The 18,352-nt window shown below is 48.4% G+C and overlaps 6 protein-coding genes across 6 annotated transcripts; 3 read left to right on the plus strand and 3 right to left on the minus strand.

Annotated features, from left to right (window-relative positions):
* Positions 1–3,079: 3,079 nt before the first annotated feature.
* Positions 3,080–3,619, plus strand: N7487_005552 (uncharacterized protein; the record flags this gene model as incomplete). Its single annotated transcript, XM_056873299.1, has 1 exon — positions 3,080–3,619. The coding sequence occupies one exon, from the start codon at positions 3,080–3,082 to the stop codon at positions 3,617–3,619; it is 540 nt and encodes a 179-aa protein (XP_056731019.1).
* A 76-nt stretch (positions 3,620–3,695) lies between these two features.
* N7487_005553 (ATP-binding mismatch repair protein PMS1) lies at positions 3,696–6,879 on the minus strand (the record flags this gene model as incomplete). Its single annotated transcript, XM_056873300.1, has 4 exons — positions 3,696–6,478; positions 6,539–6,625; positions 6,689–6,785; positions 6,841–6,879. 4 exons carry the CDS (start codon positions 6,877–6,879, stop codon positions 3,696–3,698), a joined length of 3,006 nt encoding a protein of 1,001 aa, XP_056731020.1.
* A 261-nt stretch (positions 6,880–7,140) lies between these two features.
* Positions 7,141–8,766, minus strand: N7487_005554 (serine incorporator domain-containing protein; the record flags this gene model as incomplete). The annotated part of the gene is made up of 4 exons (XM_056873301.1): positions 7,141–7,863; positions 7,914–8,502; positions 8,557–8,636; positions 8,716–8,766. 4 exons carry the CDS (start codon positions 8,764–8,766, stop codon positions 7,141–7,143), a joined length of 1,443 nt encoding a protein of 480 aa, XP_056731021.1.
* Positions 8,767–10,066: 1,300 nt separating this feature from the next.
* Positions 10,067–11,863, plus strand: N7487_005555 (uncharacterized protein; the record flags this gene model as incomplete). Its single annotated transcript, XM_056873302.1, has 5 exons — positions 10,067–10,147; positions 10,206–10,277; positions 10,328–10,460; positions 10,512–10,616; positions 10,671–11,863. 5 exons carry the CDS (start codon positions 10,067–10,069, stop codon positions 11,861–11,863), a joined length of 1,584 nt encoding a protein of 527 aa, XP_056731022.1.
* A 1,099-nt stretch (positions 11,864–12,962) lies between these two features.
* Positions 12,963–13,961, minus strand: N7487_005556 (putative GATA transcription factor (AreB); the record flags this gene model as incomplete). The annotated part of the gene is made up of 2 exons (XM_056873303.1): positions 12,963–13,631; positions 13,734–13,961. The coding sequence occupies 2 exons, from the start codon at positions 13,959–13,961 to the stop codon at positions 12,963–12,965; spliced, it is 897 nt and encodes a 298-aa protein (XP_056731023.1).
* Positions 13,962–15,860: 1,899 nt separating this feature from the next.
* Positions 15,861–18,237, plus strand: N7487_005557 (1-phosphatidylinositol 4-kinase LSB6; the record flags this gene model as incomplete). The annotated part of the gene is made up of 2 exons (XM_056873304.1): positions 15,861–17,357; positions 17,413–18,237. 2 exons carry the CDS (start codon positions 15,861–15,863, stop codon positions 18,226–18,228), a joined length of 2,313 nt encoding a protein of 770 aa, XP_056731024.1. The 3' UTR covers positions 18,229–18,237.
* Positions 18,238–18,352: the final 115 nt, after the last annotated feature.

Below are 18,352 nucleotides of genomic sequence, written 5' to 3' on the forward strand. Positions count from 1 at the left end.
ATGAAAATCGAAAGATCTAAGGATCGTCTGGGAAAAAAGAATGGCGCCACCCGGAATCGAACCAGGGCTAACACAGATTTAAAACAACCACAATGTGTCGTCATACCACTAGACCATGGCACCCACTTTACGAAAGCTGCCTCATATTTTTGCTCTATAAAACAAGTTTCCACTTGTGCCATATATTTCTGCTTCCAATCTTTTCGTATATAGTTCACAAGTTGTACATCCCTTGATCGCGATGTTGTTTTAATGGCAATACACAATCTTATGGTTTTCAATCTTCAATTGACAGCAAACATTCTACCAACAGTACCCGAATTGAATTATCCCTCGCATTCAACAAGCCACTGAGGTCAATTTCCCAGGACGGCAACCATCAACTTGCAGGAGCCGGTTTGTAATAGCCACATGGAACTCACGGCTCATGCCCTGCTTGAACTAATCCAACAATCCCGCTTGAAAAGCCTTTTCAATCAACCGATGCGTCAGATGTCAACAATCTAGAAAAGATCAAGAAGAGCCATGGTTATACTGTTCAAAGGCTCATGGGCTGCTCTAGGTGGGAAACCAATCCCTTTGCCTAAGGTGAAATGCAAGTATTGATTTGTTATCAGCGGTCATTGGAAGGAACAGAGTGTATATCACGAGACGAATGATACATACTCCTAAGCGTTTGGAAAAAAGGCTCTGACGAAAAGTGCGCCTCCCTTGCCCACCTCTTTGATTTCACCTTTTTTATGATCAAGGCTTTGCTTCTGATCCTTCGTCCTCTGTGATAATGGCTTCTAATCCCTTGATAAATTCACACAATCAATACTAGACCTACAAATAAACTCCTTTCATTTCTGAGGAGATTCAATATAGAAAAGCTGATCTCATAAATATCATTGGCACCATCCTCAAAAGTAAACATAGAAAAGTCTCTTGCGCAAGGTAGACTTTTTTTTTACCGCCCTCGTATACATCTAACAAGAACATCCGAAAAGACATGACCACCTCACCTTAGAAGCCCGCATAAGCGGCCGACTGTTCTTGTGTATAGTAGGCCGACAGACTTATAGGCTGACATACCATGGCATCACATCAACGTCTGTCTGGTATTTCATGGATCCACGCACCACTTCAAAGTCACGGGTCGAATTTTTTCCCCTTCCTCGCCGTCCCAATCAGAATGATATGAGCGAGAGTAGGGGAAAATTAAAAAAAGAAAGAAAGAAGAATGGCGCCACCCGGAATCGAACCAGGGCTAACACAGATTTAAACAACCACAATGTGTCGTCATACCACTAGACCATGGCACCTATCAGATGTTAAAATCAAGCCATTTGTGATATTATAACTTATTATAATATAAGCCCTGTTGAAATCAACAGATTTAAAAAAGAATGGCGCCACCCGGAATCGAACCAGGGCTAACACAGATTTGAAACAACCACAATGTGTCGTCATACCACTAGACCATGGCACCTGTTGGATAGAAGTGGGTCAAATTTTTGACTAGATCAAGTCAAACCTCATCTATGCCCTATCCCTATCTTTCCGTACTCCATAGTTATATATGACGTTAGACAACTCTGCGTTGTATGTTAAGTTCGAAGCTCTCGACGTTGATACAATTAGCTGGCTAAATATTTATGCTAGACTTACTATGTTTTCTCGCTAAAAAAACATCCGCTATGAGAGAAGCGCAGCCTTACGCAAGGAATACAAAATGTTGTTGGTAGTTACAAACAGAAGGCAACATATAGTCCAAGATAACGACTGTTACTCTAGCATATCACTTATAAGATGAGGGTTAAGCTAGAAGAATACAGCCTTCTTGGAATGTCTTATAAGGATGCTGCCGACGGAATAGATATGAAACGAATGCAGCCAGGTATATCAGACCCAACCTAACCTTGAGGGCTAACTTGGACTATTTATAGGCCTCTAAAACGTTATTGTTCTGGGATTTCTTGATAAATTATTCCGTTTGACGGAAGTCTAGTATGACATTCTTATACAGGTTCGTCCGATGCCGTAGAGTACAATACCAACTTACTCATAATAGCAAGTTACCCCAAAAGCCAGGCATAGCGCACTTAAGGGCGGTTAACCATAATGCAAAATTACATTTGCTGGTAAGGATTTAGGACAAACTCTGAGAGCTTAGGCTCTACTGTTGTTGCTATTGCTATTGTTGTTGGAAGACATTTTGTCGTGTACGAAGTGGGTAAAGGTGAGGTATGGCGAATACTATTAGCAGGAGTGGGTGTATGAGGGGTACTGACCGCGTGAATAACGAATTGAGAGGCGTATGTCGGAAGGGGGTTACTATAGGATAGTAGCATGTGCGAGGTGACGGTCGAAGGAGGGGGGCACCTTTATAAATATAGGTAGGCAGGTGATATTGTATGTGAGTGGCCTAGCTGGTTGGCATCTTATAGAGAGAGGCGTGAGTGATAAAGATCTCAACGACGGCTTCAGCACAGATGTCTATAAAGCGTAAATAGGAACGTTAGATAGATTCTTATCTGTCTTCGATACTTTGCACGCTATAATCTAGAATGCAACTTCCCAGCAGTCTAGACCAAGGCATACTTTTCCTTCTACCTTCGCTGCTTTTAGGTTTGATCATGATATATCTACAGTCTAGACCTAGTAGGTCTCTTCGCAGCCCAGAAAGGGAATGACAGAATCGGGGAGTAATTTTGAACTCGGTAGAACTATATAAAACGGGAACATATATTTTACTTTGATATCAATCAATTTGTATGATTAAGCCTAGCATACCGATATTCGAGAATAACTCAAATAAATATATGCTCTTTTCACAGGCCAAGAAAAAACAAGGGACCCAAAGCTCCAAGTCTTCAAAATAAAGACATTGATCGACAAATCTCTATGACTTAGGGCGGGGAACGGATGCCAGCAGAGATGACATGTGCCGGGTGGGGTCGATCTTTTGTTTACAGCTTTCGTATATCAGTAACCAGATATCCAAAATTCAAAGAGAACCAGAGATCCTGATCTATCTACATCGTCTCTCCAAAGATTATAGTCTACAAATCTATACAAAAATCCGAAATAAACAACCATGGATCCCGCCCCGCAACCGAACCCAAACTCAAACTCAACCGCAGACCCAGCAAACACAACAGACGACCAACAACAAAAAGAAGCGCTGGCGGCCTTCACTGCAACACTCCACTCAGTTGGGACAAACCTCGAAGCGCCGCTTCGTGACCGTGCAGCAAACATTCAATCCAACGCAGCAGCGCTGGAAAGACAAGAAGCTGAGCTAGCAGAGAATACGCAGCGACTAGCGCGACAGAATCAGCAGTGGGTTGGATTCGCGGATGAGACGCGCGAGGGCTTAAAAGAGATTGGGGATGTGCAAAATTGGGCAGAGATGATTGAGCGTGATTTGCTGGCCCTGGAGGATATGATGGATGCTGTTGAAAACGGTCATGGGGAAGATGGGAGTGAGGATGGTGATGATCGGCGGGATAGTGATACGGAACTAGACGGGGCTTTTGAAAATGGCAATGTAAATGGGCAAAATGGACATGTCGACGTTGATGATAATGGGAAGAAAGTGGATCAGTCGGCGAAAGGGTGGCTGAAATGGTGGTGATAGGGTTCATGTCTTTGTTCATTTAATATGTTGTTCTTGTTATACATCTATATTACGCACAGGGTATCGTTATGGGCTATTCTTCGTCTTCTTCATCTTCGTCCTCTCCTTCCAAGTATTGTTTCCAAGGGTCGAGTCCTTCGGTTTCCTGAAATTCATCCCATTCATCCCACTGGCCCAAACTCATCAAGTGTCGCATCGTCGGTCGACCATGGGGACAGTTCCACGGTTTATCGATAGTACCCATGTTCTGAACGACTCGTTCCATCTGACGGCTTGTCAAGGTCTTCCCGATCATGATACTTGAGCGACAAGCGCGCATAGCAAACATTTTGCGCACTTTGCTTGGTCGTGGTACTGATAGTCCATTTGATGTTGAAATTGACTCTGACAGCAACACAATCAATTCCTCCAGATCTCGTACGCCGAATACCACCTCCTTGCTCAGCGGCAACGAGACCAGTTGACACCGGCGACCGATAGGCTCATCGCCGCTTTCGTCGACAGTTACGAGGAAACCGTTTTTCTCAAGAGCGGCGCGGTTCTCAAGGACAACCTCTTCTTCAACAGCAGTGAGATCGAGGCGTTGCGGACGGACGAGTCGCTGGTTTTGCACCACGGTTTCAGCTTGCAGGCGCTCAAAGTTGAATTTCTCATCAGAGGCATGTTGGTCGATGATGAAAAGCTCATCGTGGTCTTCTCCTGGGCGGACTGCGATGATGAAGCCCAAGTTGAACTGGCCGATGATACGCATCTGGGCAAAATCGTTCTTGCTTACAGTCAAGGAAAGCTTGTCCTCGGCGGTTTTCTCCCCAACATCAGTGGCTTCATCTTGCGTTTTCTTGGTTCCCACTTGCATGGTCTTTTGCAATGTGGTGAATTGAGATTGAACACGTGAAATAGACCCATCTATCGTGCCGACAAGTTGTGTAGTCGCGTCGCGATGCGCAGCGCCCTTGCTCATCTTCTTTGCACGGTTCGCGCTGTTCTCTTGGGGAAGCACAGCAGTTTCCTCGGCCTCATGGATGAGCCGTTGAACTATAGCTTCTTCCTGCGCCTTGTTCCGAGCTTCGTCGAGGTTCTCATCTGCGGCAGGTGGCTCAGTGTTTTCGGGTTCTGGTTGAGCTTCACCTTGGTCGGGAACATACTCGGCATCCTCGGGCGGAGGTGAGCCCTCATCTTCGGGCTCTTGCTCAGTGCCTTGCGTATCCTCAATTTCACTTGAAATGTCATTTTCATCTTCTTCATCCTGGACATCTTCACTAGCAAAAGTCTCTTCATCTTCTTTATCATCCAGCTGCGACCCAGGTGCCGCAAACGATTTCATATGTTGGCCAAAGATGTTAGGCCGTGATGGTGTGTGTATTCGTCTCTTCCGTCGAGGCGGCTCTCTCATTAGAGGTGGATCTTCCGGCACCCGTTTTCGTGGAGAACCACTACCGATCATGGAAGTTATGGTTCGGTTACCAATAGTGATGGTAGCCAGTTCAGCGGGTTCGCGCCGCGGACGCATTCGATCGAAGGCATTTTGGACAATGTTAGGAATTTCTTCTAGGTCCCCACGAACGCGAGATGGAGTCTCGTCAGGAGCTGATGGGTGAGACGAGGGTTCGTGGGAGATAGGGGTTGGCTCAGACTCTTCCTGGGCGGTTTGCCGCACGAAAAGCTCATCGTCGGAGATTTCCTCAGCAGGCGTTTCTAGCTCGGTTGGGGCTGGCGTCGACATCGAAGAGCGAGTGGTTGCAGCGCGGGGCGTTCTCATCGATCGAGCTGGAGATGGCGTAGCTTGCACACTTCCAATGCTCGCTTGTGAGCTCGCGAAGCGCTGAATCGCACTCTGTTGACTCGCCCCCGGTGTCTCTACTGAGCTTTCTTTCGTCTGATCTTGACTTGGACTTCTAAGCCCACTGCTTTCGCTCAGCTCCCGAGCAGTAACGAACCCTGGAAGTGATGCTAGTGGTTGCTGCTTTGGCAAAGGCTTTGGTTTAACCGATGACTGCGGCACAGTTTGATCCGCATCCTCGAAAAGCTGCGAAAGAGAAACTTTGAGTGATTCAATCATAGCCCCCGCATCATGAAGTAGAATTTGGCGCTTATCAGGCGAAACATTGACATCGTAAGCGTTTGTATCCATCTGAAAGTCCGCAAAGATAAACGCCGACTGCGAGACATTGAACGACTTGTAAACCTCGTTAAACGCTTTCTGAATCTGTGGCAGGCCACATGGCCGCGAGTTGACAAAGAACATCTGACGATCCGGGGTCTGACGGCCCTCGCCGAATACAGGACGTGAGATATGGCCTCGCACCTGAATTTTACTCAGTTGATCATCACCAGCCCGTTTCGAAGCCGCGGCAGGCTCAAACTCCAGCTCTAGATCAAGGGATATCAAAGCGGATAATGTCTTCGCGCCATAGACATTGGCAATATTCTCCTTGGTTGTCTTATTTCCATTTGTAGAAAAGACCACCACATTCCGTGTCTTGCCCACAGTGTTCCTGACGCTGAATCGGACTCCAGTGCTAATGCATGCATAGGCATGTAGCAGATTCAGAACTTTCCCGTATTCCCGCTTGATGTTCTTCTCTAATTCTCGCCGGCGTACTGGAAGCCGCTTGAAGATGCCTTCTACCGATGCGGTCGTTCCTTTCTGCCCAGCAACGATCTGTGTCTTTCCGAGTTTGCCGGATTGTTCAAAATCGAGTCGATTCGCGCGGGGAACTTGCTTTTCTTGTGCTGTGACGATGTGGAAGTCGGACAACGCGCAGAGTGAGGATATCGCCTCACCCCGGAAACCAAAGGTGTGCAGGCTCGAGAGGTCATCGTATGACGATAATTTGGAAGTATAGTGTTTCAATGCTAAAAAAAAAGAGGGAATCAGCTTGAGGGCAAGGTACCAAGGGAGAAGTGACAACTCACCGACGTTCTCATAGTTCTCCGGCGAGATCCCGCTGCCGTTATCTTGGACCTCAATTAGGTCCAGTCCATTATTCTTAAATCGGACCTCTGAAATCCTCAAAATCATTAGAAAGCGTGTCACAAATCATATCCGAAACGTTATTCACCCACCGATTGTCGTTGCGCCGGCATCCAGACTGTTTTCAACAAGCTCTTTGGCGACAGAGCACAAGTCAACGATGACTTGACCTGATTGGATTTGGTGTACCTAATTAATACGCTGGTCAGATCGGGACTTTGCGGAAAGACATCAAATTTCATACCGAGCGGGCCTCGATGGCTTGGATTGTCGCCATCTTCATCCCATAATGTCTGCGGAGGATAAGTTGGCACGCGTCTCACTTAACGCGTGGGTTTGCCAAGACCACGGTGGGCCGGTAGAATATGACAGCTCTATACATTCGATGACGCCCCTGTTCTATTCTACCCAAGGCTTTATTTGCTCTGCAAGAATGTGGATATGTTCATTTAATTGTCTAGCATTTCAATTACGGATATAAATCAAAACGGACGATCAGGAGCAACATATCGCTGTTAACGCGCAAAACCAATCCCAAAAAAAACTAATAAACACCAAAGCGATCCGGTAACATAACAGGCGCGACCAGAGTCCACAGATAGATAGCATAGCAAATCCAGGAGCTGACAATCTTCACCCAGCTGGCCCAGTATGTGCGACCTACCGGTGCGAAATCTGTCGTGGTCTCCAGCGTCAGTCCCTGGACCAACAAAGTGGCCACCCACGTCGTGGCGAGGAAGAAGATGATGTGGAAGAGCGAGTAATTGTATTGGGTTGAACCACGCTCGTCGTCCTTCGCGGTGTCGAAGTCATCCTCGTCATCACTATCATCCAGGGCACTAGCAGGAAGACTACCGCTCTCAACAGCAGCCCGGAGAGCTTCAGCGCGCATCTCCCGACGGGCGTTTGGTTGCTGGGTCACCAAACCGTGCTCGTTGTCATCTGTACCCAGCTGGATGTAGCTATGACCGCCCTTCGATCCCAAGGCAATTCCTTGGGTGGCAGCGCGTGTGGTGGTGTATGCGATGGTCAGCATAGTGACAATCGCACCAATGACGATAGTGGCAGTCCTGGTGTTGCTTCCGCTGGACCGAATAAGTGGGTTGCAATTCTTGTCATCCGGTTCCATCGAAACAGCAGACATGGTGAGGTAGGTGCAGTAGACAGTGACCATTGCAGCTTGAGCCAGTCCTGCACGAGGGTTCGATTCTTGCACTGCTGGTTGAACAGAAACGAAAGAGATGATCAAAAACACGATCAGGTTAATCTGTGACGAGTCAGTTGGGCACCAAGATTTGTGGTACGGGAGATACATACGGTGATAGCAGCCTGGTTCATAGAGCAACCGCTGTTCGCGAAAAAGATGTACATCAGTATGGTCATAACCAAAGATGCCAAGTACATGCCGAGGGTCGAACCAATAAGCAGACCGCGCCACACACGAGAGTCGCTGTCTTCGATCTTCTGCAGACATAGCTCCGCCCACGAGTGCGCAAGGTCCACCAAAAGGATCAACCCCAAAAGCAGAAATAGCATAGCGCAGAAGAATGCGATATAGTTGCCATAGACGAAGAAGAAGGGTTCGGGGATAAAGAAGGACATGACGACAAAGACCACCCAGAGGATGACCTTCGGACCCCAGAACCCATTCTGAAGAGCGGCGCGAGTATCTTTCGAACTTTTAACCCCGAGAAGTAAAAGGGCGAGGATCAAATGGAAGAGACCGAGGGCAAAGTTGATACGATGGACTGCGACCCAGCCATGACATTCCTTCCCATCGCATCGAATCTCCATATAATCTAGGGTCAAATTTTGCAATTTTTTCAGAGCCCATGGTGTGAGCATAATCCAGGAAATTATGGAATTGATCAAAAGGATGAAGGCATAGGCGATTCTCGTCGCCATACTGTTGTCCTTGTTAGTCCGAGGTTCTCCGCACTAGGCAGCTGATAAGTGGTACCTGTTTTGAAACTTTCCGCAAGCGCTGCATACAGCAGAACATGTCGCTGCTCCACAGCATGATGTTGCGACTGTCAATAGCTGTTGAGGGTGAGAATCAAGTTAGCCAACTGGGCAACGAGCGTATCGGTGAACTGGAGATTGGTAGGAGACAACATACTGTACCAACACTCGGCACAGCCAAGAGCGGAATGGAAAGGAGGGCACCCATCTTGGGAGTGCAGGTATAGTATAACCCACTGTTCTGGTGGTAATTTATGACCTTAGAAGTGAATCTAGATCCAGAATCGATGAGAGTGTGGAGAGACGCAAGTGATCAGAATTGAAGATCATCACCTGAGGCCGCCTCCGTCATTATCGTTACGTAATATCTCCAACTGGAAAATATATCACGTGCCAAGTCTCTTTTGGCCTGCCCATTTAGGATTAGCCTTTTCACCCCCGCCATGACCCTCGACATTATCAAGATTCTTTTTCATAGCACTGGAGGAACTACTCCGTACAAAGGTATCGATTTACTCGGTATTTTATTCGAGCCAGTTCCTAGGTGCTGGTGAGACCATCTACAATGAAAGAAAAGTGATACGCTTATCTCAAGACAATATGAGAATATGTGTACATCGAAGATAACTATTACTCCTATAATGTCATATATATATATATATGTATATACACGAAGCAACAGATTTCCTCTGTCACTACGCAAACTATTCTTTCCACTTAAAAATGAATACAGGGAAAATTAACGGTATAGGTGATATTACAAAGCTCAAAAATTTACCTGGGTGTTATAATATACTTTCATGGTAGATACATATATACATACCTACCTATACATAGGTAGGTATACCCATGGCAGTGCAGGTGACAAATAGTAAACTGGGTTGATGGTGTTTTAACAGGCAAAATCACAGTAAGAGTCAAAACCAGGCATTAACGAGGTCTTTTAAGGCATCAAACCCGAAAATTAACGCCTTATCGCGTGTGGAGAAACCGAATTTAGCCATGTAATCGAACTATGACGAGTCCCGATTCGCGCAATCCCGGAGGATTTGACGGCTTTGCATAATCTTGATGTGTGTTATCGGGGATGCAACGTAGGACTAAGACGACAGAGTACATCCACTACATTCCATCCCTCTTTTTTTTCCCGTTTCCTTTCACAATTTCTTTATAAATCAATTCATTCTCCATCGTATTTACATATCAGTTGACGTGGAGCAAACTTTCCTTGGCGCTTGCTTGACGGCTGTTCCGACCACGCGGCCCCCCCGGGATCACCTCCAAGTCCTTACCTAAGTGTACGCTCCTGAAAACTCCCAGGTGGCCTTCTTCCCTCAATTCTCCTATATAACTCCATTCGCTCTTTTCACTATTTCCGTCTTTCATTTCGGGTCCGATGTTTCTGTCAGTGTCGGCCGCACATCTGTCTAGGGCCTAATCAACTGCTCCCGCCGCTAAACCACTTGGATCGCACAAGATATCAAAACGACTCCTAGAGGAACGACATAATGTCTGATTCTCTCCACCGAACTGCCCGGATTATTTCCGTTATTGCGGGGACGCTGGTCGCCCTATCATGCGGAACCAATGTACGTGATATCTCCGATCTTATCCCCATTCAGGATCATTAAGCTTAACTTGTGTCAGTATGCATACTCCGCGTGGGCGCCGCAGTTCGCACAGCGAATGAAGCTCTCTTCGACCGAGAGCAACTTTATTGTGAGTTGTTCCGTGTCCGGTGCCGGGAAGCGGATCTTAACAAGCTCTAGGGTGTCGCGGGGAACCTGGGGATGTATGCTATGGGTATTCCAATGGGATTACTGACAGATTCCCGCGGTCCACGACTTGTCGCGCTTATCGGCTCTATTTGCCTGGGCCTGGGCTACTTCCCAATCTATATGGGTATGTTTTGATACTAGCGTGCCAGAATTGAGCAGCTCTAATGTTTTATAGCATATGATAATGGCCAAGGATCGATGCCGGTTGTCTTCCTATGCGTCTTCACTTTCCTTACTGGAATGGGTGGTTGCGCTGCCTTTGGAGGTTCCATCAAAACAGGTATGTTACAAATGCACACCAAGGACCTCGACAGAGTTAACACAACGATTCTAGCTGCAGCCAACTTCCCCGAACACCGCGGCACGGCAACCGCTTTCCCAATGGCCGCCTTTGGACTGAGCGCGCTATTCTGGTCCAATTTGTCGACCCTCGTTTTCAAGGACGATACTGGCCGCTTTCTTTTGCTTCTAGCCCTCGGAACCTCGATTCTGTCTTTTACCTCAATTCCATTCCTTCGAATCCTCGCCAGCGAGCCGTACTCGTCCATCCCACACACCGCACACGAACACAACCCCAGCGACCTTCGATCTGTGCCAGAAGAATCCGATCTACATGGCTCTACCGCGTTTTCTCGCGAACAATACCCCGCGCATGCGCGGTCGCACTCGGCTGCATCGAACTCTCAAGGCAGAGCATTCGCCAATGACGACGAGACTTCCACCTTGGTACCCAAGCACGACCGCCCACGCCCCTCTTTCGATACACTTGACGATGACTTCCTGGACGAAGTGGCCATTGAGGCGCACCAAAACGACATCAGAGGTGTCGCCATGCTCCGAAAAGTCGAGTTCTGGCAACTCTTCTTGACCATGGCACTCTTGTCCGGTATCGGCTTGATGACCATCAACAACATTGGTAACAGTGTGAAGGCCCTATGGCTATACTACGACGACAGCGCAACAGACCTGTTCATCCAACACCGCCAGGTCATGCACGTCTCCATTCTTTCTTTCGGCAATTTCCTTGGCCGTCTATTCAGCGGTATCGGCTCTGACTTGCTAGTCAAGAAGCTCGGCATGTCCCGCATCTGGTGTTTATTCTTGTCGGCGGTAGTCTTTACCCTGACCCAGCTTGCCGGAACCACCATTTCCAACCCGAACAGCCTCGTCGTTGTCTCCGGTTTTACTGGAATTGCTTATGGCTTCCTGTTCGGCGTCTTCCCTTCTCTAACGGCACACACATTCGGTATCGGTGGCCTGTCCCAGAATTGGGGTGTCATGACGCTAGCCCCTGTATTCAGTGGTAACGTTTTCAATTTGCTATACGGTAGCATCTACGATGGACACTCTGTTGTCGGCCACGATGGCGACCGCGAGTGCCCCGATGGACTAGGCTGCTACCGCACAGCCTATTTCATGACTTTCGTTTCCGGGTTGTTTGGTATCGCTGTTTGCCTGTGGACCATTATCCGCGAGAAGAACATCAATAACGTCATGAGCAAGAAACTGGACCACCGACTCGCGTGAGTTTGATGATATTTTTCCCCGTCAATTTGGATTATGAAGGTGCAGCACGACCTACGTGGCAAGCATGGGCTTATGAATTGCTTGCTTGCACATTTGCCTAGATCTCTTTGCGATTTGTTATGACTTCTCATAGAGTACATTTTATGAGGGATGTTATTTGGCTGGTGTCCTTATTTGGTATACCCACGATGCACTGTTTTCTCCATAGACTTAGTACTTTGCGTCTGGCTTTTTTTCTGTGGTTTACCCTAGCTTTCCATGGGCCAGAACATGGCCAATTTCTTTACTGTACACCTGGAGATCGTGCCGTATTCTTCAACCTATCCAAGTACATAGTAGCTATTTGCTTCGATCTCAATCTAATTGGAGGATGTCCTTCAATATTCGTTCTCAATTGCATAAATGTACCATGCCGCCACATCTACGCTATGTTTGAACAATCTCCTAAGATTGCTATGACCCGAAGATTTGCATGACACTTTCATTTCCCTCCTAGCATACATGTAGATATCGCAACACAGAAAGCGAGAACGTTCGTTTAAATCAATCAAAAACAGAAAACCCGGCCCGTAGACCTGTCAAGCTGGCCTAAATCAACCAAAAACGGTTGCATTGCTCCATGAAAGCAGCAAACTGAAATAATAATGATTGCAAGCACCAACCAGCACATTGAGAGAAACATCCCAGGAAAAACACCCGGATGACGGGACATTTCCCAGTTGGACCACTGATCCATTGATCTTCCGGAGATTTGAGTTCTGGAAGAAGAGAAGGATAGGGATCAAGTATTGTATTAGAAGCATAGTGAAGGAGTTCGTACAGCACAGCGCAAGGAAAGCAAATTAAAACAAGACGTTTGGGGAAACGTTCGCAGATAAGAAAGTAAGAGAAACTGAGACCATTCAATAGTATGTAGCTTTTTTGGGTTAAAGTTCCAGTCAGTGATGACGAAGGAGCCATGAAGGGTATCAAGAATATCAGAGGTTGGGAGCAGAGTAGTAAGCTTAATGTAGGTTGAAAGCTTGTACTACCCGTAGACCGATGATGGAGTGAAATAAGCAGATGGGAAAGGGCCTGAAATAGTAAGGTACCGCAAGACCTAAACGCTCTTGGGAGATTTGACCAGCACATCCTCGCCAGATTCCACAACATCCGACAGCCGGATCTTTTTCGCGACCGGTTCGCCGGACTCGGCGTCACCAGTGCTGCTAGAGCCAAGCTGGCGCTCGAGATCGCTAACGCGACGCTTGAGATCCTCCTCGCGGCGCTGAGCATCCTCGAGAGACCGTCTCAAACGAACCTCGGAGTCTCGCACAATCATCTCCGATCGACGGGCGCTGGCGTCACTCTGTTCGAGTTCCGTGACGCGACCGCGGAAGAGCTCGTTGACGAACTCGAGTTCACTAACGCGTGTTTTCAGGGATGTATTGAGGGCTAGGAGGCTTTCGAATGTGTGGGGGGAATCGAGTTGGCGGTCGACTGCCGAGGGAGAGGGTTGGCGCATCTGGCGGGAGGGGAGGCCGCTGGAAGAGGTCATGCTATCGCCCAGGGTAACACTGTCAAACATGTGCTGCGGCGCGATATTCGAGTTGTGCGCGTGCATCGAGCCAAAGCCAGGTGTCTCGGTCCGGGAAACGGGGGAGTTGGAGCGATCCGAATGACCCGAGGACATCTTGCGCGACGCGCGACGGTATCCATGAGAGCCGAGGGGAGGGGTCCCCGCCTCAGATCGCGGTGGGATGCCATTGGTATCGACAGGGCCGCCAGACTACGGGATCACAATCTCGATTAGCGCATGTTCTTATCTACGAAAGGTGGAACTTGGAGGCAGGGGGACCGGGGGAGGAAAATTTTTTAATCGCGAACTCACCTTGCGCTTAGGGCCCTGACCAGTCTTGACGCGATTGCGACTTTTAATCACATCTGTTTTCAAGCTTATCGGACGAGGTCGGCCATGCAGTTTCAAGAAGAGTCCACATGCGTTGCAGAGGACTGAACCGAGTTCGTCCCTCCGCCACAGAGGGGTGGTAGAGGTACCGCAATTTTGGCAAACGGGCTGTAATTGAGGTCGCTTGTCGTCAGTCAATGTGGTCGCCATTATGAGGGTATAGAAGTTGGGAAGAGGAAGAGGATGATAAGATTGTGAGAGATTTGAGTCGATAAGGAAAGGGAAAAAGCGGGTGCACGGATCGAGTGGCGCCAAGACTTTTGATAACTCCCCAGAGATAAGACCACGCGCGATAACAGTTTCTTGATATAAGGGCATATTTCAACACTTACAGGTCCACTCCCTTGCCCTCCTGTCGTAGCTGCCGGTGATGATGTAGCGTATGTCATATTTGCCATATTCATACTTGCATCACTGGATGAACTAAAAAAAAGGGAGTTAAAATATATGGATTAGCCAACTGATTCGAATTCTTATGAGGGGCCAGATTACTGCTCTCCAGGGCCCGATTGAAGATTACGCAAACAAGATAGATCGTCCAAAAGGTCCACGAATGGTTTCCATTTAGAATCTGTATGGGGTATCAACACACCGAAGATTAGAGGTAGGCGCTGAAGCAACCGAGGCCAGAGCTGCGAGTCCAGGAAGCGATGTGCTAACAGAAGAGCCTGGATATCCGTCACTCTCGCCTGAGCTGAATTTGGTCACGCTTTTGATATCCGGTAGTGTTGTAGAAAACGGTATGGATCCGTTGGACGCGTGACGGGCGGAAGAATTCTCGGCGGACAAGTCGTAAGGGAACTCGCGCTCCTGTGGAGAACCAGATTTGAGAGCCGGGTCGATGGGCGACGCCCGATAGAGGGTGGAAGCCACGGTGGAGGGGAAAGGTAGGTGTCAATTGAAATCCGGCCCTAGACCGAATTGAAGGCGAAACGGTATATATAAAGCGAGTCGCGCGACTGATGGGATTGGGGACGAAGGACTCGGAGTCAATGGGTCTATATCACGCCAATTAATTCCTTGGTGATCAATGCGATGTGGATTTGCGAGCAATGATTCTCGATACCGTACAGGATGGAGAGTATTAGACTTCCCGACAATTATTGTGCCTGAAGAAGTTACTAAGACCAAAAAAAAGAATGAAGTTTTAAATTAACGACATGATGGCCGAAGATAGGTGAGGGTAGGGGTTGAAAGAAGATGCAGAATTGAGATGAACGATAAGACGCGATAATAACAATCGGGATAACGATTGCCCCAGTATCAACCACTATTTAAATTACGGCATGTCAGGGGGCCAACGTTCAATGTTTTAATATTTTGTCTCGCAAAGAATGTATTCAATTCAATTAACCTGCTTTGTTCTGCTTCTTCATTCTAGACCCCAGCCTCTTGATACTAGGAAGCGCGACAATCAAACCCATTCTGCGCTATCTGATTTGCTTACGGGTGATCAACTCCTAGACGGGGTTTTATGCGTATAAAATTTCATGCACCAGAGCGGATATTTGCCAGCGTGGCGGATTTACCAACATTGACCGTCTATATGGAGTTACCATCCCCTGAATATCCCAATTCGTCATTGAGGGGTCCCGTATGGAGATCAATTGCGGTTCCAGCCCTGTTTCAGGGCTCTGAACACACAGCACTCGATGCATCCATCCATCGAGACCCCCTTTCGATTAGGGGGTGGAGACAGAGTGTGGCGGTGCGTAATTGTATAACCGTCATCAACAAAGTGATCTGCCAGTGCCACACAATTTACCCCATTCTGCCGTTAATTACAACACCGCCTGTGTAAATTAACTGTAACTGTACTTTCGGGACGCCCCCTTGGGCGTCCGGACATAGGTGACACTTATTTCAACTGCCTTCACTTCTATCAACTCTCTATTCTATCCACCAGTGGTCTTTTCATTCTCTTGTCTTCTCTGTGATGGATTAACCTCTTTTGGTGTCCTTTCGTTCTTTTGCCGGCCTTCCTCTCATTTTCCTACGAGTTATTTTGCCCGTTTTCATCTCCCCATAGATCGAACCACCTCAATCACAATGCCGAAGACTCGTCCTGCCACCTCGGGATACGCCCGGCTCGCCCAGGCCGAAGAGGAACGAGGTTACCTTCATGATGAATCAGAGGACGAAGACATCGGCGCGTTATCAACAGCGTCCACCTCCGCTCCCCGATACGCCCCCATCTCCTCCAGAGCCCAGATGCAGGCGTCCGGTCTCCACACTCCCCCAGGCCATCGACGCAGACACAGTGGTTTCCAACATCCTCGAGGTCGTCGGAACTCTGGGGTGGATATCAAAGCCATCAATGCGCGTCTCGAAAAATGGGCGGACGAGATTGCCTCCAAATTCAAGATCAACCGTGTCAAGGGCAAAAGCTATGAGGAGGAGAAGCTGGAGATTTATCATTCAGTCTTCCAGGCACCTCCTGGAGTTACCCCCGTGAGCGCCGAAGCTCTCGAGTCAGATGAGTTTGAAGCTCAACAACGGCGGGCCCACGCCGAGTACGAGGAGATCATCGAAAGTGTGCGTCTTGCAATTGAAATGGACATACATCCTCGGATGATCTCACAAGGAAGTTCGGGCAGCTACTTTGCTCGAAACCCTGAAGGGAAAGTGGTTGGTGTGTTCAAGCCAAAGGACGAAGAGCCGTACGCCTCACGAAATCCCAAATGGACGAAATGGATTCACCGCAACTTGTTCCCCTGCTTTTTCGGCCGTGCGTGTCTCATTCCCAATCTCTCCTACGTCTCCGAAGCCGCCGCATACGTTCTCGACGCCCGCCTACGCACGAACCTCGTCCCTTACACCGGCATTGTACGACTGTCTTCGAGATCGTTCTTCTACGATTTCTGGGATCGGAGAAAGGCATGGAAAGGCAAGAAAGTTCTGCCTCCTAAGGCTGGTAGTTTCCAAGTCTTCCTCAAGGGATTTAAGGACGCCAACATTTTCCTCCGAGAACATCCCTGGCCCGACCAGACGAATACTGGATTCCGCGCCCAGGATGCTCCGAAGCGCAAGAAGCGGCCATGGAATGAGGCCTGTCGTCCATCGGGGGCACAGTCAGATGACGAGGATGACGAAGATCCGGGCTATGTGCCCTCGCCCGCCGGTTCGCGTGACGAAAGTGCTGAGCGCCGATTCTATTGGACTGAGAATCTCAAGCAATCCTTCCGCGAAGAGTTGGAGAAACTTGTGATTCTGGATTATATCATGCGAAATACCGATCGAGGGCTGGACAACTGGATGGTCAAGATTGATTGGGGAACAGAGCAAGTTTCTATTGTGGCAGAACCTCCAAAACAAACTGGGCCACAGCCTAAGCACGATGAAGACGAGCTTATGCCCCCAGCGCGCCCTGTTTCCGTGAACTCGAATGGCACCCCCAATTCTTCCGTCCACCCCTACAAGCGGCATGAAACCATGATGGCTATCAGTCGCACGGGAACCCCACTAGCCTCATCGGAACAGTCAGCTTCTGTCCAGCTTGGTGCCATTGACAACAGTCTGTCCTGGCCATGGAAACATCCAGATGCTGTAAGTTTTTGAATTCACTTGTAATTTTTACTTTCCAAGACTGACAACTTTGTAGTGGCGCAGTTTCCCCTTCGGTTGGCTTTTCCTACCGGTGTCCTTGATCGGACAACCCTTCTCACAGAGAACCCGTGACCATTTCCTTCCATTACTGACGTCCACAGCCTGGTGGAGTGGTACACAGATGGCCTTGCGTGGTGTCTTTGCGCAAGATGATGATTTCAAAGAGAGCATGTTCGCTCGACAAATCGCTGTCATGAAAGGTCAAGCCTGGAATGTGGTGGAAACATTGAAGCAACCGGATCATGGCCCGCTTGAGTTGACTAGACGGACCCGAGTCTGTGTATGGGATGACTTGGTTGACGTCCCTGTTGCTATTCCGATGCGCGCGCCTTCCACAGACAGACAAAGGAACCAATCTATGAATTACGACCCTGATGAAGAAGAGATGGACATCGGTGCATCCGCATCTTCCCAACCAATTCCCGAACACGATTTATTGGGGCTGAATTCGTCGCCAAGCGACCTCCCCAACCCAAACCGGTTCGAACTCACCCGCGGTCGAACTGACATTGACAGCGAACGTGCTGATGGTTCTGTCGGTAGCCCTGCGACTATAAATGACTTCGGTGGCCGAAACACCGGGGGTTCTCTAGATGGATGGCCTTCACTTCCTCCCCGCCAGCAAAAGTATCGCAAAAACGGCGGGGCCACGTCCTTCCGCGTTCCTCATGTTAACACTTTTGGTAGCGATGATCTCGAAGGTGACCTTGGCTATGCAGTTGCAGAGGGCATGGAAGGCAACCAGCGCAAGGTGATTGTCGAGCGCTTGGAAGCTGTCAAGAGCAAAAACCCTGTTTTCACCTGGTGCTAATGTCAGATTGTGCTGTACTACCCTTTGCGCTTTTTCACTTTTTTTTACATTCTTCCCTTCTTCTTTTTCATTTAATATGCAGCCATCTTCTGCGGCGTTGTCTTCTCAGGGTATTTGTTGGGTC

The sequence above is a fragment of the Penicillium crustosum genome (assembly GCF_028827405.1).
Source record: "Penicillium crustosum strain IBT 35664 chromosome Unknown utg000002l_segment0_segment0, whole genome shotgun sequence".
Classification (NCBI taxonomy): Eukaryota; Fungi; Ascomycota; class Eurotiomycetes; order Eurotiales; family Aspergillaceae; genus Penicillium; species Penicillium crustosum.